The sequence below is a fragment of the Glossina fuscipes genome, unplaced genomic scaffold (assembly GCF_014805625.2).
Source record: "Glossina fuscipes isolate IAEA_lab_2018 unplaced genomic scaffold, Yale_Gfus_2 3, whole genome shotgun sequence".
Classification (NCBI taxonomy): Eukaryota; Metazoa; Arthropoda; class Insecta; order Diptera; family Glossinidae; genus Glossina; species Glossina fuscipes.
In genome coordinates, this window is record NW_023998417.1 from 2,525,473 (window position 1) to 2,546,422 (window position 20,950).

The following is a 20,950-nucleotide window of genomic DNA, read 5'->3' on the forward strand; positions in this document are numbered from 1 at the left end:
TGCTAACAAGCAAAAAAAAAAAAGAAGCATTTTTATGAAATTTTAAGCTCTTAAGCGTGAACGTGATTTACATAAGTAATAAGTCATATAAAGAAAGTCATTATTCCCTGAAATTGTTCTTCTTTTATCGCTACATATAAAAACGTTTCAAATTCAAGAATTTTTCTTTTCTCATAAAAACTGACATAACTCTACAAGGTATAAATAGAAATTCAATGTCATTTGACATTTTAGTTTCATTTTAGAATTTTAAAGCTTAATAAAAATTGTTACCTTCAACCGAATCAAGTCTGAAAGAGAAAATAAAAGAAAAATAGAATTTTTTTTTAAGAAAAATATGAAGATTTTTCAAATTTTTATATATTTATGTATATGCTGGAATGTTGGTTTCGTCTACGGTGCCAGGAAGGGTCAATCGACAGGTCGAACGTATGCAGATATAGCAAAAATAATAAATCCAGATCAATATGCGCATGTTAAACAGAGACCGTATCCATTTCAACCATTCTGGCCAATTGGGTTAATGGGTTAATAATGCTCTGACGTTACAATTTGATGGACGTGTGATATATTATTACTATTTGTATTTATTTATAAGTTATGATTTTATTTAAAATAATTATTCATTTCTTTTTTTTTGTTTTTTTTTTTTTTTTTTTTTTGTTATGATTATCAAGACGCTATGCAAATTTATGCATTTTCAATAAACATGTGATAGGAATTTAACTTTTTGTTTTTTTTTTCCTTTCAACAAACCTTCTGCTATTGCGCTAGAAGCTAAGATTGGCTAGCGTCTTATACAGAGGGGGTGGATGGGAGTTTATTTCAACTCTAGAATGGAATTTGAATTGTTTTACAATGCTTTTTGGAATCCAGAGCAATTAACGATGTGAGTCATGCTTTCAAAGAAACGGGCGATGTAAATGTCTTCTTCATTCCCAAATTCCCGAAAAACATTTCGTATTCTGCAAAGCGGAAAATATGTATTCTTTTCCATAGTAGGAAGGGCAGTTTTGTTGCATTTTCAATAGTTTATTTGAAAAAAAAAAAATGGATTTGCTTTTTACTTTTTTAAGCAAAAGTTTGCAGTAATATGTAACAAATGTAATAAAATATAAAATATAAAATTTTTAACCTATCCTAAGTATTGAATTGAAAATCCAATAGCCACACTTCTGGTAGAGTCGTAAGAAAATTGCATTTGTAAAATAATCCTATAAGGCGACATACTAAATGGGGTATATCCTCCAAGTTCGGCACAGGATTTTCTTTTAAGATTCCAATACTCTGAACAATTAGGGGCTTGACTTCGATAAATTTCTTATTCGCTAATAACATGGATAGCTCACGTAAACTGGAATGATATTCATCATTTGCTTTACGCAATAAACTCTTGGAAGAACCACTGGAAAAAAGAAATTTCATTTTACTTGTATATATATATATTATATAAAATTAAATAAAACCGCAAACGTACCTTTGCAAAGGAAACAAGGCAAATATAACGATAGCCAGGCAACGAGTCAAAACTTTACGTCTATAAAGTTATAAAACACATTGATATTTTCAGATATTAAATTCGAATTTAAAAGATTCATACTTTGTTGTTATAACTTCTTTTTTAAGGCCGACGGCGCCCAATAAACTATCACCCCAGCTTTCGGCTTGTGTCGATATAATTTGCAAATGCTTTGCCAGCATATATAAGGATTTTTTCACATTTTGTGGTTCTTTCAAAATTATCTTACAACCCCACGATATCATTGCACCCCATACGATGGCCCTGGCAGGTTCCGAATCGGGTCTAAAATATAATTTTTTTTTGGTTTTTTTTAAATTTATTTTATATATTTTTAATTTACTCTGTCTTTAGATTCTCGATTAGTTGACTTAGATCTTGCAGGAAAGTAATTTGAGCACCAACGTTAGGCAGTTTTTCCATTTTATGCAAAATAAATATATGTAAGACGAAAAAACATGAATTATGCATAATAGGCATAAGTTCAAGTTTATCCAATGTCATGCTTAAAATCTTTAAAAGATTTAACCACGTCGGTATATGCCATTCGAGACTTTCTTCTGATGAACGAAAATAATAACCAATAGAGCATTCTAGCAAGCTGTATATGCCCGATATAAAAGCTTTCATATGTCCGACAGCATTTAATATGCTCAACATTAAAACATTGCCGGGTGATGTAGAGCTTTCCATCCACATTCTCATACATTCAATATGTAAACTTTAATGTTATAGCGGATTTAAATTAAAATTTAAATTAATTTTTAACTTTTATATTTAATAAAACAAAAAAACAAAAAAAAAAACTCTTACTTTGATGTCTCTTCGCTTTGAGTTTGCATGGGTAATACAATTTCCAACATTAGATTGCCAGCATGACGTTTTATTTCTTCCGGGCTTTTCCCCGCTGCGTGAACAATAGCCATCTCTTCTAAGGTTCGAAGTAAATCATCAAACGCAGCTATGAAAATTTTCCGTCCATTTTTACTGGTTAACAATTTTGGATTTTTGGCTACGCAGGCTCGTTGTAAACATATCATAGAGCGGGTATATAAAATACGTTTAGCCATCGCATGCGTTAATTGTTCAGTTTGGTTATCTTGCGACTTCATTATACAACTTTCACGCAATAATCTAAAATTACACATATATAACACTGTTAGTGAGTTTCGTTTCTTTTTTCTTTTTTTTTTTTTTTTTTCTATTATTGAAATTCACACAACTTACTCTAATACCGCTCGATCAACATAATTTGATTCTTCAGGTATTTTTAAAATGATAGTTGGTTCAACGGTCTGTACGCACCACTTTAGCAGGTTTTCAAATTCAGCAAAGTCCACCATATGCCAGGGATAATTGACGGCATCTTCTAAAATCTTACTAGTATTCACATGCATATGTATATTCGGTTCAAATGCAATTTTTACAAATATCGTTAATAAACGCGATATAGTCGAGATTTTCAATGTTGCTGGGATCGTAGGAAAGGTATCAGCAAACCAATTTACCCAATTAATTCGGATGAAAATATGTCCTAACATGGCGTGGCAATCAGGAATAAACTGCGATTTTTTTTTTTTTTAGAAAAAGATTTGAAAAAATTATTTCTCATAATTCCACAATAAATAAAAAGAGAGACGGAGGGGGAGAGAGCGGGAGAGGGAGAGAGAGAGAGAGAGAGAGAGAGAGAAGGGTTTCTTTCACATTTTTTACTTAAATGTTTTAATCTTACAAACTTTTTTTTTTTTTTTTATTCATAAATTTAAAACAATGAGTTCCAATTATGGACATATTACATAAGAATGGATGCACTATATTTTGCAGAAAGTACCAGTAAATGAATAAAAAAAATATGAAAAAAATGAAAAAAAAAAATATCAGAAAAAACTAAGATGGCTTCTGCATTACTTTGACTTGGACTTTGACCGCGTTCTCATTGTTAGCCATTGATTTTCTCATTTAATCTTCTTACCTTTTGTACGCAGTTATAAAACATTTCTATATTATCCACATGAGGTGTGAAATGCTCCCATGATAGTTGCGCAATACCCTCATGTATAGGCTCATAAATATAATTTTCAATACGAGTGACGGCAAAATGATGTATATACCATCCAAATGTATGAGACAAAATTTGATTTGAAACTATTAAAGAAATTTGATGATCATTTAAAATATTATTTCGAACAAAAGATTTTATATATAATTATTTTACTTGGTAAATTTTCCAAAATGAAAATTAAAGTATTAATGAATGGCGTCACAATAATTTTACTAGTTTTCGCATGCTGTTTGCTCCAGGGAAATAATATTTTCCCATGGCCAGTATCGGCCAATTGACGTATCCAATTTGAAGTTTGATATGGCATCGTTTGTTCAGTGTAAGTGATAAGCCACGGTGCATACATTTCAATTATCGAACCGAAAACTATATCACAAACTAAAAAAAAAAAATGCGAAAACATTTTTAATAAAAAAAATTCTTTTCCCCCAAAAGCATTATATATTTATTTATACTTTGATCGGCTAGTAATTCCTGATACGTGCAAATAGCTTTTATTACGACGGAATGACCGAAACAGCTAAACCACATAGCTATGACCGTACAATAATTTTGATGTTTCGGATATAAGCCATGAAGACCGTGATGTAATCGCTCTTTCTCAAAGTGACGAGCAAATAATAATATCGTATCGGTAATTGCTTTTAAATTGAAAAGATTTTGCTGTCTGGCAAATTGTGCCGATACACCCTGCACTTTATGACTGGAACAAGTTAATTGTAATTGTTCACAATTACAATTCAATAGCAATGAATTTAAAAGATCCAAAAATACGTCAGGCAAAAGTCTTTGCTCAGAAATATGATCTAAAACCAATTGCATAACTTCACCGTAATGCTCGGGGAAATCGTAATTAAATATATGAACTAAATGCCGTCTAAATTGATCTTGTAAAATATTAGAGCCAGGTTGTGACCATGATTCTAAACCTTGTAAAATCAATTGTAATAACTGGCTTATATCATGTAGCTTTGGACGATAATCTTCAAACCATGAAATTAAATCGAACTGAAAATTAACGAATAAGAAGAAGAAGAATAGAAAAAAAAATTATTATTGTTTAAGTGGGAAAAAGAATACTGCCATGTTTAGGAAAATTTACCTTCGAGAATAATACAAACAAAGTATTCGGATCGCATTGTCTAAGATGCGAATCAATTAGATATTTGTACATATTTATAAAGAATGTGGGTCGGGTCCGGCATGGTACCAATGCGACAGATAATTGCTTTAAAAGATCCGTACGTTTTATTGATAATTCCAAAATAGTTAATCCTTGTTTTTCTTGATTCTCTTGTATCAAAATCTATTTGGTCGAGCAGAAGTAATAAAAAATATAAATAAATAAATAAATAAATAAATAAATACAAACTTACCGCTAAATCAGTTAATAGTTCGCTATAAAATTTATTTGTAGCGTTAAAATTTATGGTCATCTCGTTCATATTATCAACGATATAATAATAAAATTTTATACCCGTTTCATTCTTTAGTTCAGCTAAAGCAGAATCAGACTTTGTCTCTTCGCATTCTTGACGCATTAGTAAAAGTCTTTAAAGATTAGTAAAATAATAGTAGATTAGAAATGATAAATTTGATCTAATTATTCTTACATATATTCTATATCTCACCTTATAGTTTGTCCAATCTGAACGACATGTTGAGCAAATTTATCAACATTTTCATTTAACATTTCATTAATAATTGTCTCGTGACGTCTACGACAATTATCAACATTTTGTTGCACTCGTTCGTCTTTATGTATGCGTTGCAATTGTGTGATTATTCTGGCAGGCTTACGACATTTGTGATTATATACCCAATAATTGCAATTTTTAACTTTCATCTCTTCATAGGTTATCATTTTATAAAGTCGTATAATTTCTTCCATATAACTGCGACTAATAGCACTTAGTTCGGAAGTTTTGATATAAAATTTTCTATTAAATGAAATGTTTATATGACATTAATGCATGGAAGCATCTTTACAAGGTCGAATAATGAAGAAATTAAAATTTATTAAAAGAATTTCAATTTGTTTCTCTTTTACTATTTTCTATTCATGTTTATAGTTGAAATTTCCGATTGGATTGCTAGCAAAGAAAAAAAGAAATCGAAAACAAAGGCAAAATTCTAAACGATTTGAGGGGAAAATTTTGACAGTTTCTTATTTTAAACCCACACTCACACACACACACACATAATTCGCTATCGAAATTCCGACAGCCAGGAATTTTTATGATCCGGTGGTATTTCGTATCAAATTCACATGTAAAAAATAATAGCCGAAAAGATTCGCTATACGTGACATTTAATAATATTTTGAATAAATGGAAGGAGAGAGAATATTATCGAAGCATTTCTTTCTTTCATTTCCGAATAGAAAAGAATGCTTTATATTCTATATTCGCTAAAAAAAGCGATCGTAATGTTAGTTCTTCCGCCGCTATGTGCGGTTATTTATCAATAATGCGTTGAATTAATTTCGGTCGATATTTGATGATTTTTCAACTAATCAGCTATACGGAGATATTTCAAGAATTTTTTTCAAAAATCTTATATAGATAATACGCCATCCAATTAAAAACAAAAAAAATTATTCCTTTTGATCTAATCAGGATGACATTAATATTAATTGAAAAGAATTACTTACCTGGCTGTGGCAGTTAATATTTTCAATTTATCTTTGAGCTCATTTAAAGTTGACTTAGTCAATTCATTTGGTAAATTTAATTGGGGTTTCACGTATATTGGCGGCGGTAAATATCGATCATATGAACATAAATGCGTTTTTATACGTTCCATAGGCGTTGGTTTTATTTTCGAAACTATGGGTGTACGTGTGGATCTAATTAATTTTGAGCGAAAACATCTATGTGCCCATTGATCAGCCTGTTGACGTTGTTCTTTGCGTATAGCTGGCAGATATAAAAACTCCGTCCAGTGACTCTAAATAAATATATAAAATAGCTTATTAAAATAAATCTAAAGAAAAAAAAGTCAATACTTACTTTATTGCCATTGAAAATTTCCCTCAATTTTTCTTTATTTAATGGGGTTGGAATGCGGATGGAAGGATCTTGATCTTTAGACATTTTATTAACCGTTTTAGTAGAATCTACTAACCATAAACAGTATGTATGCATAATCCTATAAATGAGTAAATAACATAAGATGCTCTTAACACGAATATTCGTGGGAATGTCTTAGAACTATTTGGATCTATGTTAATTTTACTTGCAAAAGATTAGTATAACATATGCTCTATAAATGTTTAATATAAATTATTACCTAATCAACAAAAGCACATTGAGAATTTCGGATTTTTCTCTTTTATGAGTTTTGTGGGCTTGTGAGTAATGAATAAGTGAGCGATTTATGGGCAATTTTTAAAACTTGATATATACAATTTAATATACAATATATAGATAATGGTTATCTTAACACTGGCGAGTCTGGGAATTTCAACAAAAAGACATAGACAGATCGTAGCGAATCAATGTAATTCAGTTTTAAATATTATAATGAAATTAGTACCTTTCAAAGAGAGTTTAAAAAAAATTTCTACAAAAAACTATTTAATTACTTCGCACAACTTGTACAGTAGAAAACAAAACCGTCGTCTCTATGTTTTGTAGCTTCTGTTTCATAAAACTTTTCAGCGGCTTCCAAATTATTTTTAAGTTTTTTCATTAACGACACATTAAAGTCATAGAATTTATCAGCTATTCCGTGAGTTTGCTGAAAACTGTAACAAAATATATTTAAATCTTATAAACAGAATGCAACAATTAAATCCAAACTAACCTATGCTCGTCATAATGTGTAGGTACTCGAGATAAATACAATTCGAAAAATTTCTGATTAATTATGGGATATAAGGCATGTTTAACATCCATACCGGCCAATAGATTAGCATACTTATATAAACATAATGTTTGCGCTGAATATGTGGGTCTTTTTGCGATATTTAAAGTTTTCTAAAAAAGAAGAAAAAAAAAAATATATATATATACATATATATATGTATATATATATAATTTAAATTCAAATCCATGCTTTTTTTTTTAAATTCAGTTAATTTACCTTTAAAACCGCGTCGAGATTAGGCTTAGTTCCAGCTGCAAATATTTGCCTTAAAAATTCATCCCAGATATGGGAATCGTGCGTACGAAACTCAATTTCCAACAAAACTAAAGCCAACCAAGGCAGATCTGGTGATAAAAGGGGCAATTTCGAGTTGTTACTACTAAAAAAACCCTTCAATCCTCTATTAGCGCCTTTCCAGTCTGTCCAATCCTTGTAGTAATTACTAAAATATTCTATTGTCTGATTATAAGCATCGGGAAATTGATATGCTATACGTAAAATTTTATCCAATAGATAAACCACATAAGTGTTTTGCCAATTAGGCAAAGACGTTAAACAATGAAGCCACAAATTTATTAGATTTAAGGGAGTGGAAAGGCCATAGCTTGTGAGAAAAACAAAACAAAAAAACAAAAAAAAGAAAAAGAATAAAACAAAAGGTAATTGCTTTTTAGATTCACTTCACTTACTTCATATAGGAAGTTATCTGATGATGAATCATATTGTCTAGTAATTCCAAAACTGGCCCAACACTATTAGGATATATCACGTCTTTCGTCATTTTTATATAGGTCCTATCCGCGTTCAATAAAGTGTTTAAAATTTTCTGAAAACTAAAATAAAAATTGAGAACAATGAAATTCGAAAATATATATAAAATATATATAAATGATATACGATATTATAATTCATCATCTTGATTAAAGATCTAAGTGATTTATTGTTTATTTATATGCATAATTAACGGTTTTTACCTCTCTGCATTTGCCAGTATATCTGGAACTTCTAAGAATAATGGCGTTATCAACTCCAAGCATCTAATAACTGCAGTATATCGTTGATCGCTGAGGAGACGTTGCATAAGATCAAAACCCTTTTGACATATTAATGGTACGAAATGACCATGCAAAGATACTAAGATGGCCACATATATAGCCAAAGGTCGATTTTCATTAACACCTTGACATATTAAATCAATACGTTCCAAGTCAAGTATAAACGTTAAATATTCGTTGGGATCTTGTAGAACTTTCTTAATCGTTTCATAATTTTGATCCATTATATGTAAACGTAGCATTGAGGCAATACTCCAGCACCAAGTACTAAATTGTTCCTTTGTAGGTTTTGAGAAATCAATAATACTAGACATTTGACGTACACTTTCCGATATGCCCGAAATTCCAACTACTTCGGGGGCATGTTCAGTTAAAGCTTCGCTAATCAGACAGGCCATGCGCACATGTATATTGTGAGGTAAAAATAGTTGATCATCACTATCAAAACCCCAATTTAGATGACTTATTATAATGCGAGCTAAAAGATTTTCCGAAGATTTATGATCAAAATGTAGCAACCAATTTGAAAGAATTTCAAAACAATCTAAACTGGGTTTCCATGTTTCCAAAGGCAACGATTTATACAAATAGATAACATTTTCGGTATCTTGATAATAAACTTTTAACTGCGTTAATAAATACGACATTAAATCTTCATAACAGAGACAAAGATTAACTAACATATCACGGGCTGACTTATAGCAACCATCACGTGTCTCACGATTAATGAAACCAATCTAAAACAAGTGCAGAAAATAAATAAAAAAAAATAAAAAAAACATTAAATAATGATAAGAAATAGAAATAAATTTTTCTTACTCGAAATATATGAAAGAAAATAATTTTAATTAAATCCCAATCCTTAACTCTATCGCGATCGTTAGCCATTTCGAAAAATGCTTGCAGCAAATAATATAAATCCTCATCTGAAGAATCAGCATTGGCTACATTAAACTTTGACCAGATATCCGATGAAGTTACCAACGCCATATAGTCTGAAAATGTGTGCAAAAGCGTAAACAATTAACTACTTAAAGTGTTAACACTTACCGTCCTCAGGTTTTGTAAAGTCATCAGGAAATCCCACATTTAAGTAATAGAAAATTTGCCAAATTGTGTCGCTATCCATGTTAGTGAATGGCAAAGATGAAAAATATTGCCATGTCGATAAATTCCGTGTACGATATATATATGAACAGGCTTTTAATAGCAAGACATTATACTCTAAAGCTAGTCTCTCCAAAAGCTTTGCATCCTTCCATAAATTATTGTTTCTACAACTGAACCTATTAGTACTTAGCAAATTGCAAGGAATTAAAACAATACTTACCTGAAGAGCTCATGGTAATCCGAAATATATTGCAAAGAGTGCCGCATCAAACGGCCCAAACGTTTCGCCAATTGTTTATAACGTTCGGTATTATAAGTAAGCATACCTTCGCCAAATAAATCAACAAGCTGATTAAAAAAGGCAAAAATTCGTAATAAGTGATGCGAACTAATCAAATCGATTTGTATAATGTAATCGTTCAGGAATTTTTGTATCATTAAAACTGATCTGTAAGAAAAACAAAAACAATAGAAGAAAACAAACAAGAAAGCGACTTAAGTTAAACTATTATTCAACCTCTCCACCACGTAATGCTTTTTATTACTATATATCACAGCTAGTATGGCGAAGCATCTCTCATAAGGACGTGAAATGTTCAAAGAGTAACATAACCCAAAGAAAATTAGATGTGATATACTAACGACCACATAGGCGACTTTTACTGTATCCAACAGGAGGTTTATTAGACTCTGGCAATATTTAAAGTATAAATATTCTCTCCCTTCGGAGTGTTACATTAACTCAATATATCCTGTACCTGTAATGTATAGGGTATAAATATACATCAAAGAGAGCCCATAGACCAAATGGCGAAGTACGTGTTCCAACCCACCTATTAAAACTACGTCCACGACGTCAAAATTTTCTTAAGAAAAACAAACTTTGTCCCAAACTTTTTACCGTCACATCCTAGTCAGCTAATAAGTTCAATAGTTTCTCCCTACTATCCATTCCATATCCAAATATTACTTTTTTTTTTTTAAGTTCTAATTTCAAGATTGTTGGGTCTTTCAAGTGAGGCGTTAAATTACTTCTTAAAGCGAAGTTTAAAAATTAGGTAAACCGGATGGAAGACTTGATAAGAATATTTAAAAAACTTCTAGATCCAGGAGTAGGTAAATATAGTCTTTAGTCTGCACACTCACCCATGGAACAAAAATAGAATTCGATATATTTAGTATATATTGCATCATGGACATAAGACGAAAGGAAAAATGTTCCTTTTCAATTTATTTTAATAATGTTTCTGAATTTCAAGGCAATATATTACGCTGGCGATGATTGCATTGAACAAATAAACAAACAGATGCAAACATCTTACCGTCTATCATATGCTAGTAATATTGGTGGCAAAATCTAGTGCATTACGAAGTTTACGATTCTTAACTGTAAAAGCCTATGGTGGCTATTGAAAATAAATAGTCTAATAGTTACCTGAACAGCTCTTCAAACGGTATTTGATTTAACAGAGCTATTAAGTCGTTTTCTCTTAAACCGACACATTCTCCCGCCGATGTATGCTCGTCCTCGCCATCGGAATCGATTAATATCCAACGTTCCTCCTGAATAGGATCAGTTACTTCCTTTTGAGACTTTAAGTTATTAATGAAATAGGAATCTAAAAAAAAAAAAGGTCTAAATCACTTGAAACATTTCCTTTTCTTACCTGCGTAAATTGCTTTAAGTAATCGTTCCGTCTTTTAACAGGTGTTAATAGGATTTTTAAAATCGACAAGCATAAGCTGATCTCGGCAGAATCAATAGATAACGGTAATTCATATGCACTATCGAAAGGTTTTTTACTATTTTCGAAGAGACATGGTACCTGTAGAAATTCGCAGGCCCAAGCACCTACACCACTTGGACATCTCAGTATATTGAATATTAAAAACCAATAATCTTCTTTAGTTGCCAAATGCAAATGTATCGATACTAATTTTCTTATCCAAAGGATTAAGTTATCAGAGAAATTCTATCGAAAAAAAAAAATAAAAAATAAAAATGAACTCTTTTTCATCTTAAAATAAAGCCAACTTACCTTATTGGGTGACAATTTCCTAGCAAAATGGAACAGTATCGACAAAGCTCTACGAACTTTAGCTAGGCATTGTAAGCTATCATTGTCTAATAATGGCTGCAGTTTCAGGGGACCCATTAAATTATCATTAGTATCCAAAGGGAAACTGATGATTTCATCGATCATTTGATCAATCTAACGGTTATATACAATTTGAAAGAATAAGATCACATAAGTTATTCGTAGATCTTAAGTACCCACTACATGAATTGAATATAGTTTTATATACCAAAAAAGGTTTATCGTAACGTGCTTTTAAAGAGATTATATTCTAACAATCTTTTCAATTCATAAATGTATTATTATTTTATTTTAAGGAACAAACGCATCTCTCCTAAATTATTCAAATCTAAATAATTTTTAAAATTCATTACAATCTTTTCGGTTTCACGTAAATCTTTATTGTGAGGAAGAAACTTTCTTTTTTTTTCTCAATAAGTTGGGACCAATTTATTTACATACATATTAATACATGGATAAGATTATCAGAATGTCTCCGAAAGATGATTTTACCAAGACAGCACAGCATCCTATTTAGGAGTTAAAAAACCTTTACTGTTTGAAAATATTAAAGAAACCTTTCTCTTTAATTTGTTAGGAATTGCTGCAAGGTCGTGTGTATTGCGGGATGAGGATTCATCAAGCCATAATTTAAGTAACGTTTTTCTTGGTATGACACAGAAATAGCGAAAATTACAATAACTATTATATATGGACTATACAAAATGGACATAACTGAAAATAACGTAAGAGAAAAACCACCGAGTCTGCCGGTGAATGCAAAAGAAAAAGGTAATTGGAAATATACCTAATCAAACATTAAAGTCTACTCAAATGCAAAAAACCTCATTTAATCGAATACCATGTGTGCGTTCTCGCTTCCACTTTTTTAAAAGTTAACAATTCTAACTAAATGCGAGATCAGCAATATGACAGAATTATTATACACATAATCTTGGGTATGTTTTAATGCCTTTTCTTTAATATGCTTTTCGTTATCTTGCCTTCAATTTCGTTATCTTGGCGGTTATCAGGTTCGTCGTATATGTATCCGATATTATATCAAATAAAACTGTCAATGCTGCCGTGGCTGCTTTCAAATTTTTATCATTTACTTTAATTATCCTGAGAAAAAAAAAACAAAACTTTTAATAATATGATTGCTTTTATCATTAACTATATCGCACTTACTCGTATGTAACAGACTCCTTAAGTTCAATGTTATCATCACATTTGGCTGAAAACGTTTCTGTTACTGATTCTTTTAACCATATGTGGTTTTGAGCTTCTGTCGCTTCTTCGCGAAACTTATTTACGTCATGTATATTCATGGTTAATTTACTTTGCAATTGATAATAAGTTTTCAAAGCAACATGTAATGGATCCGATTCATAGGTTTCTCGCAAAGAATTGTTTAGAAATTCAATTTCGAATTGTTGCACTTGTTGCAATTCAGCGCAGTAATACAGTTCTCGTAATTGCTCGCAATTAAATGGTTGCAATTCGCTTAACGCTAATCGAAATCCGGGGCTACGAACTTTAGGTTGCTTATAAACCACCTCACTGACAGGTGTTTCCTCATGCTGTTGCAATGGTAATAAATTGGGATATTGCGTTACGGTGACTGCGGGAATTGGCTCGTACGATTCCACTGGTAATGGCGCCGATGGTAAAGGATTTTCTATTGATCCTTGCCCACTTTTCAATTGAGCGTTGTCATGTCCCTTTTTAGATGATATGGTTTCCAATGAAACCTGAACAGAATCTTCTTTGTTCTCATACTCATCTTGTCGTTGATCTTGGTTTTTGCAAGCGGTAATTGTAAAACATTCTTGAATTTCAGTCGAGGATTTAGCCGCACCGTTTAATTCCACAAAATCGTCTAATTCCTCTGCCAAAGTTTCATTTGTCTGCATTTGTTGAGCGACGCAATTTTCAGTGGTTTCATTGACATCTCTAAAATTGCCTTTCGCATCGTGGTATCCAACTATTTTCGTTTTCTTTGTTTTCTAAACAAAATTTTTATTTTAATAAACGCACTTAACAAAAAGTTTATTCTTTAACCTACTTTAGTTTTGGACTTCTCTATTGTCGCCATTTTAATGCTTTACTTATTTTTTTCTTGTATCATTGATAAAAATTTACCCATTAATGCCCTTTGTAATTGTATTTTGTTTTGTTTTGTTTTTTTTTTCAATTCCTTTTTATTAAATATATGAAAACCCCCGATTTGTTTGATTAAGAACAGAGAAAATACGATATTGCCAGGTTACGAATTTTCGAGGAATGGGAGGAATTTTCACATATGGATAAGGTAGTCCTTGTTCTTTTTCAAATGCAGTCATTGAAGTATTGAGTGAAGTTCTCGAATCGGCAAAGTCGCAAAAATGAAGACAGGTCGCTGGTCGATGATAAATTAAAATTACAAAGTTATGTCTGTGAAAAGATCAGGCCCATAAAGTGAAAAGACATAAAACAAACTACGTTATAGACGTGTATATAAGAATATAAACAAGTCACGCCCATATTCCTAATTGATCAGAGAATGTTTGCAACCATTACAATTCACAAAGTTACCGGTCGAGGTAGATATTTACCCGGCATCCGGCAATATAGCATTAAACATATTCTTTCGAGAAGTTGGCAGTCCTTGAATGTTTTTTAAGAAGCAAACAAACTCGAGACACTCTAACAGCTGTTTGTTGTGATTCGTTGAATAGCAAAAAAAAAAAGAAGACGACAAACCTACAATGTTTTCATAGAAACATAAACAACAATTTAATATAATTAAACAAATAGCAATAAAATATAGAGATGAAAATATTTAATTTGTATATATTTGATAAATTCGGTACGCTTATGTATTATGCTGAATGGAATCGCACCAAGAAGTCAGGATTAACTAAGGAAGAGGTATTTACCGCAGTAAAAATATTCATATTACCGAGAATTAAAGAAAAATATATTTTTAAATGCATATAGGAAGCTAAGCTGACTTACGGTATGCTGTCTTCAATTAAGTCGTTTGTTCGAATTATGTCACCGCATGATCCTAAGGAAGGTTTCTTGTATTACAAAACCAACAAATATGCTTTGCATTATTTAGAAACCCCTTCTGGCTTGAAGTGAGCTTAAGATAATTTTTATATTTATTTTCCAAACTTATTTTTTCAATGTTTCTTAAGATTCGTTTTAAATACGGACGTGAATGCTGTTAACGTACGAGAATTATTACAACAAATCTACAGTAAAGTATGGGTAGAATATGTGGTCAGGGATCCTTTGTGGTTTCCAGGAACGCCGGTCACGTCGGAACTATTTCAAAATAAATTAGATGAACTTGTTAAACAATCGCCCATATTTGGCATAAGAAATATATAATTTTTTATTTTAAGTACCAAAAGTAGTTTTTTTTTGGGTATGAATCTTGCCACCTAATCAGTTTTTTTTCTTTTTGAAAATATTGAAATTAGTACTAAAAAAAAATGAGTACTAAAAAGTGCAACCGTTTATGACGATCGAATTTTATTTCATTAGAGTTAGTAGCGGGACATGAATAAACGAAATGGCGCGGTTATTATTTATGGCAGGTGGTTTTAGTAAGTCTAATTGAAATTACCTATCACCGAAATTAATATTTATGTAAATCTTCTTTGAAAAAATGAAAAAAGTTCGTATTAGAGAGGTAATTAAATTAAATAAATAATTGACTTTCGTTCGATGTTAATTTACTATTATTTTTGACAAGTTTGTGTATCTGGATTTCTCGGCTTTTTTGGCGTTAGAAAATGGCGTGATATAAATATGAAGGCAGTTTTTTTTTTTTTTGGAAAATGGGCGTCGGTTCGATTAATAATTTGTATTTGGTGTTGTATTTAACAGACATTATTTTATCTCTCTATTTTAAATCAAGAAAACAAAACAAGTTTAAACAGGTAATAATTGCATTTTATATATTATTCTTATACATTAAATTCGGGCATATGATAGACTTTCGTCGTCTTTTTGGCTAAAGAGTAGTTTCAACATATGAGTATGAATGTTTTAGAAATTAGGGATCCTGGATATTTGGAACTCCAAGAATGTGATATTAAACTATATTAAGAACATTATAGTCTGATTTGATTTTTGATCAAATTTTGTTTGTTTAAATTCAATTCTTGGAGAGGAGGAATGGGCTGGGTAGGGCAGTTTAACAAAAAATGCTTATATACATAATTACAAAGTAAAGTTTCGAACAAGGTTTGGTTGCTTGTTCGTAGAGTAAGATTAGTCTTTTTTTTAACGAAGAGAATGGGTTGATAGATCTTGGGAATATGATATTTATGCACTTTTTTTCTAAAACATTTGTAAAGTACATTTTAAGAAAGCTAAGGGAGCTGCTATTGCTTTAAGCTCTAGTTGTAAACATATGGTAAAGTAAAGCAAGTTGGTCTGGCGGCGTAGATTTTTATGATGAAATTTTTGTCTCCCTGCAGAGAATGGCTAATTTGGGGCAATATCTTGTAAAAATTGTAACATTTCGAGAGTAAAAAATGCATAAAAAAAAAATTTTGAAAAACTAGTGGGATGCGCAAAGAAGATTTTTAAACACATACATGTTTTTATTAAAAATGATTTTCATTACAATTTTTTTCCACAATTTTCAAGAAATTTGTAATGTTTTCCATATCTGCGCCAAGTGTGTCAAGTCTTCTTTATAAATCCAGATTTATATACACTACATTGCTTTTTTTCATTTTTTTTTCACAAATTTAAACAAAATAATTCATAAAGTTCGCATTACTTTTTTTTACTATTTGTGAGCTGATTTCTCTCAATTAAGAGCGACTTTTGTCATTTACTTAAATGAATATAAGTAAAATTAACTCAGATAATATTTATTTAAACAAGAGCAACATAACGAAGATTTTAAGATAACTCGAAATAGACTTTTTACGGATTCGATTTAATTAATTCAATGCGATAATTTATATTATTGTCAATATTTCATAAAACAGACACACACGCACCTCTTATATATAATAGAAACGAAGTATGAAAATGATCGATGCTGGATTATTTTGCCGCACAAAGAATCGACGGATACGACGGGCTCGTGGCGCTGATGGCATTATAGCATTAGTTGGTGTGGTCATTGTTGGCGTTACAGGTAAACGATTTCCTGTAGAAGTTTCCATATTTTCTGCTACCCTTAATTCTGCCCCGGATGCTTCCTCGTTTTCGTTATCATGTCGGTTTGATATCTCATTGTTCTTACGAGGTGTAGTGCAAATGTTCTTGTCAGTAGTTGCCTCATTCTTGCCCTCTGTATCAGCAAACCCACAAAAATCATCCAATTGTTCTGTCGAAGTTTGCTGCACGTGATTGCCAATGGATTCATTTAACGAATCTTCTGCCTTATCCTTTTGCTCCGTATCATCAAATCCACAAAAATCATCCAATTGGTCTTTTGAATTTTGCATTGTGTGATTGCCAATGGATTCATTTAAGACATCATTTTCATTTTCATCACTTGTTTTCTAAAAATTTCTATACACTAACACTTTTTAACAAATGAAATTCTTTTTCATCTTACCTGAGCTTGATTAAATGACGCCATCAAAATCCTTCACTTCTTTTTTAATCATCAATTGATAAAATTTGCTGCATGTGTTTTACAAAATGTTCCGTTAGTTGTCTTCAAAAATTGTTAATTGAAATAAAAGGTGTTGCCACGAATAAAAAAAAGGAGAGAAGATGTGTAGATAGGCGTAAATAACAAACCAGAGCATCAAATGAAAATGAAACAAAAGTAGAAATACCTTATCTAAAGCCATAAGGTTAGAAAATAGAAAAAAAAATAAAATAAATTAAATCAGAATAAAAAAGTTTTGGATATTGCGAGAATTGTAACTCACTATTGGTTCAAATCCATTATTAATTAAATGCTCAGCTTAAAATGATTACGTGAATGTGACGAATTTAGAGCGCTAGCTATAAAAAATATTCGACCGCAACTGTTATAACAGAATTGAATACTCAGACAAGGAGAGAGTGTATGTGGGAGAGAGAAAGAAAGAAAGAAAGAGAGAGAGTGTGTGTGTGAGAGAGAGAGGAGAAAGAGAGAGAGAGAGAGAGAGAGAGAGAGAGAGATTTTTCTTTGCTTGTGTTGCATTGTGTATTGTATTGTGCAGAAAAATTGATAATTGTTACAGTTTCGCCCAAGGCCACCCGCGTCCTGCTTTAGAGCCTGCGATTCAATATATGGGTGCTGCAATATTTTTTATCAATTTCATTTTGTCTCTACACATGTAAGCAGTCACTCCAAGCCGAGCTCGCACATTGTCGTAAACAAACTTTCTCTGCAAATCTATCGAAAATGAAAGAATACACAAATGTTTTGTTACGTTTTATGAGGCTATCAAAAACACGAGTTTGTTTTCACTGTTATTATATCTTATAAATTATTAAGTGCTTGAATAAATTTTGATCATTTTTCCATTTGAAAAACGCAATTATTGCGAAAAATTGGTAGAATATATAGTAATCAAAATAGTTTTCATCATTTTCTACAATATTTTTGGCAATATGGCGCTATCATGTCAGAAGAACTATATTGGTTTGGGGCGACCGAACCATTTTCTCACTTCTTCAACTGTGCTGACTCGCGTGCCAGTCAAACCATGCTGCAACGATCTAGGCAAGTGGTAATCAGGAGACGCCATGTCTTGTGAGCACGCTGAATAAGGCAGAAATTGCCATTCAAACTGCAACAGTGTATCCCGGACAAGTCTTTGCCACAAGTGTTCAAAAAAGAGCATTTTTAACCCGTTGAAACCAAAATCGATAATTAGGATAGGACGGACCAGGAACATCCATCACCGTAAGTCTCTGAACGAGTTTGGTAGGCTTCGGCAGCAGATTTCTTCAAATAGACAACAAAAGTACTGAATTTGGAAGAAGGAGAATTTTGAGCGCTCCATAATGATATTTTATATGTTGCCCTTGCTTTAAGACCATTTTCAACTTTGCTTTGCTGGAAATCTTGTGTGTTCAGGAATCAGTTTGTTCAGTTATGTCAGGTGTCTAAGGTGGTGTTTCCATAAAGTGCGGCAATCACGATCGCAATTTATAAGCTTTCTGCAATCATTCAAATTCAATTTATTTACCCATTTTCTCAAAATTTCCCTTAAATATATCTAAATATATATAGTATGTAGGATGGCATCCTATGAACTTATTGAGCGATGTGTTTGTTTCTTTCGCAAATAACAAAACGTTACAGTACGATGGTTCATGGCCTAATTTGTTCAGAGATCGAAAATGTAATTAAACAGGTTCAAATGTCTTTTGAACCAAAATGAAAGATTTTCTAACCACTAGGCTTGCAAGTGAAAGGAACCCGTGAAGAATACAAATTTATTCGGGCAGTTGAATAGTACCTGATTAATTATGAAACCATACTATATGGGAATACATTTTAGATTTTCTTGTTCTTCTGCTACCTCCTCCTTCTCTTATTTATGGTTTAATATTCCTAAGTGTAAGAAAAGCAACGTGTATATATATATATATATATATTTTAAATTATTACTTGTTTTTTTTTTTTTATTTAATTCGGAATTGATTATTATGTAATATTATGTTACATATACATTTGCCTAAGAAATTTTAGGGGTTAGGAGCACACTAGATCTACATGGTATCATTAAAATATGATCACAGTGTCTTTACATTTTAATTCTTTTTCTGTTCATTTTCGTTCTTATACTCGCATAGAATATAAATTAAAAATGACATTATTTAACTAAAAACTCTTAAAAATTAATGCAATTAATAATTACTACGTTTATGTTTGTTTAATAAAAATCACAAGTTGTTTTAGTCGATTCTTTTATTCTATACCTAAAAGTCATAACATATATCTATATATAAATTCTGCGCCTTTTAATAGGCGTATAACGTCACTTGCAGCATTAAAGTAAAGGACGTAAATAATTAAAAGCTAGTATTAACAGGTGGAGCATTGTTTTTCACTTGATTTAAATAATTTAACTTAATATTAATGTCATTATTATTATTGTCAACATTTTATATTAAGTAACTAAGGACTTATATTCAAGTATGTAAGTTGTGATGTGGTAACACGACTTATATATATATATATATGCTTTTCCTCAACTGTCAGCTGTATATATATATATATATATATATATATATATATCTCCATACATACATACATACGTGCATACATACATGCATATATATATATATATATACGTACATACATACATACATACATATATGTCTTTTTTTCGATTAACATCGTACATGACGCAAATATTTATATGCTACATATTGTTGTTATTGTTGTGTTGAAAGATAATCACAACGTTTCCTTTTCGGTCATTTGACGATATGTCCCACTTGGCATTGTTATTCTTGTTGTTGTTGTTGTCGTTGTTGGTGTTGTCGTTGTTGGTGTTGTTGTTGTATTTATATTTGATAGCCCGTTATGGTGTTGGTCTCTCTCATCATCACTAGTACATCTATTGAAAGCGTACGCTGAACGGCCATTAGTGAATTTCGTTGTTATTGGTGTGAAACTAACATCCATTGGATTTTTCGCTTTTTTTTTATCGTCACCATCTATAGTAGTAACGGTAGTGTTATTAGCAGCATCCGTAGCTGAAGCAGCAATTATTATATTGCCTTCATTTTGAGGCTCAAAAGCATGATTAATTTTGGCAGCAATGCCAATACCGTTGCTAGCGTTCTCAATGCCACCATTACTAGTACAACAATTACCACTGCCACGAGTAGTATTAGCGCCACTGCCAACACTATCGCAGGTGTATTCGACATCTTTCACATAATAAGGTTTTTTACCGGGAAAATGTTGATAGAGTTTAAACACAATTGGATGCAGCAATTTCGCATCGTACATGTCCTTGGGGTCTTGTGTCAAATAGCTGCCTATAATGCCAATAATCACTGTCAACGCTGTGCCTATAAGACTATAGTACATGTAGCTAATGGAATAAAAATACTGCAATGGCGTTCTATCGCGTTATACGAATATAACACAAAAGAAGATGAAAAAGAAAATCAAAAAAAAGGAAAGAAAAAAGAGAAGGGAAAAAAGTTTGAATGAAGCACAAGATATAAAGTAATTTATTAGAGACAACTTTGTCAACGACATTATCAACGTTATTGTTAACGTTATTATAAGGTTCGATTCACATCACGAAATAATAAAGTTCCGCATCAAAAT

The 20,950-nt window shown here is 31.4% G+C and overlaps 4 protein-coding genes across 6 annotated transcripts in view; 1 reads left to right on the top strand and 3 right to left on the bottom strand.

The window, feature by feature from the left end:
• Positions 1-1,108: 1,108 nt before the first annotated feature.
• On the bottom strand, positions 1,109-13,965 carry LOC119634978 (ectopic P granules protein 5 homolog). 3 transcript variants are annotated; one of them, XM_038029458.1, is made up of 28 exons: positions 13,763-13,965; positions 12,886-13,703; positions 12,699-12,819; positions 11,656-11,829; positions 11,284-11,589; positions 11,052-11,179; positions 9,837-10,064; positions 9,557-9,780; positions 9,326-9,501; positions 8,426-9,243; positions 8,141-8,284; positions 7,668-8,055; positions 7,389-7,561; positions 7,168-7,329; positions 6,593-6,731; positions 6,235-6,530; positions 5,213-5,521; positions 4,958-5,132; positions 4,684-4,887; positions 4,037-4,589; positions 3,735-3,959; positions 3,492-3,664; positions 2,747-3,081; positions 2,333-2,653; positions 1,863-2,240; positions 1,601-1,804; positions 1,478-1,537; positions 1,109-1,405 (listed from the first exon to the last, which is right to left on the bottom strand). In XM_038029458.1, exons 1-28 carry the CDS (start codon positions 13,790-13,792, stop codon positions 1,141-1,143), a joined length of 7,527 nt encoding a protein of 2,508 aa, XP_037885386.1. In that variant the 5' UTR covers positions 13,793-13,965; the 3' UTR covers positions 1,109-1,140. The 3 variants fall into 3 exon arrangements, with proteins under 3 accessions (XP_037885386.1, XP_037885385.1, XP_037885384.1); XM_038029457.1 differs by having other exon boundaries at positions 11,052-11,200; XM_038029456.1 differs by having other exon boundaries at positions 11,052-11,209.
• Positions 13,966-14,471: 506 nt separating this feature from the next.
• On the top strand, positions 14,472-15,075 carry LOC119634985 (trafficking protein particle complex subunit 1). The gene is made up of 3 exons (XM_038029464.1): positions 14,472-14,607; positions 14,677-14,819; positions 14,880-15,075. The coding sequence occupies exons 1-3, from the start codon at positions 14,509-14,511 to the stop codon at positions 15,073-15,075; spliced, it is 438 nt and encodes a 145-aa protein (XP_037885392.1). The 5' UTR covers positions 14,472-14,508.
• Positions 15,076-16,041: 966 nt separating this feature from the next.
• On the bottom strand, positions 16,042-17,353 carry LOC119634984. Its single transcript, XM_038029463.1, has 2 exons — positions 17,273-17,353; positions 16,042-17,216 (listed from the first exon to the last, which is right to left on the bottom strand). The coding sequence occupies exons 1-2, from the start codon at positions 17,294-17,296 to the stop codon at positions 16,710-16,712; spliced, it is 531 nt and encodes a 176-aa protein (XP_037885391.1). The 5' UTR covers positions 17,297-17,353; the 3' UTR covers positions 16,042-16,709.
• A 2,582-nt stretch (positions 17,354-19,935) lies between these two features.
• LOC119634980 (sodium-coupled monocarboxylate transporter 1) overlaps positions 19,936-20,950 on the bottom strand; it is a 75,205-nt gene continuing 74,190 nt past the window's right edge. Inside the window, exon 11 of the mRNA XM_038029460.1 lies at positions 19,936-20,738. Coding sequence (XP_037885388.1) covers positions 20,063-20,738 — 676 coding nt within the window. The 3' untranslated portion in view covers positions 19,936-20,062. The remainder of the gene's footprint in view (positions 20,739-20,950) is intronic.

Bases quoted from the DNA above. Each gene is read 5' to 3' on its own strand.
- LOC119634985 (XM_038029464.1), top strand. From the start codon at position 14,509: ATGAAAATATTTAATTTGTATATATTTGATAAATTCGGTACGCTTATG. The intron at 14,608-14,676 runs GTATTTACCGCA...AAATGCATATAG, and splicing joins CAGGATTAACTAAGGAAGAG to GAAGCTAAGCTGACTTACGG. The intron at 14,820-14,879 runs GTGAGCTTAAGA...ATGTTTCTTAAG, and splicing joins GAAACCCCTTCTGGCTTGAA to ATTCGTTTTAAATACGGACG.
- LOC119634984 (XM_038029463.1), bottom strand. From the start codon at position 17,296: ATGGCGTCATTTAATCAAGCTCAG. The intron at 17,217-17,272 runs GTAAGATGAAAA...AGAAATTTTTAG, and splicing joins CGTCATTTAATCAAGCTCAG to AAAACAAGTGATGAAAATGA.
- LOC119634978 (XM_038029456.1), bottom strand. From the start codon at position 13,792: ATGGCGACAATAGAGAAGTCCAAAACTAAA. The intron at 2,654-2,746 runs GTAAGTTGTGTG...GTGTAATTTTAG, and splicing joins GTTGATCGAGCGGTATTAGA to ATTATTGCGTGAAAGTTGTA. The intron at 1,805-1,862 runs GTAAATTAAAAA...ATTATATTTTAG, and splicing joins ATCGAGAATCTAAAGACAGA to ACCCGATTCGGAACCTGCCA.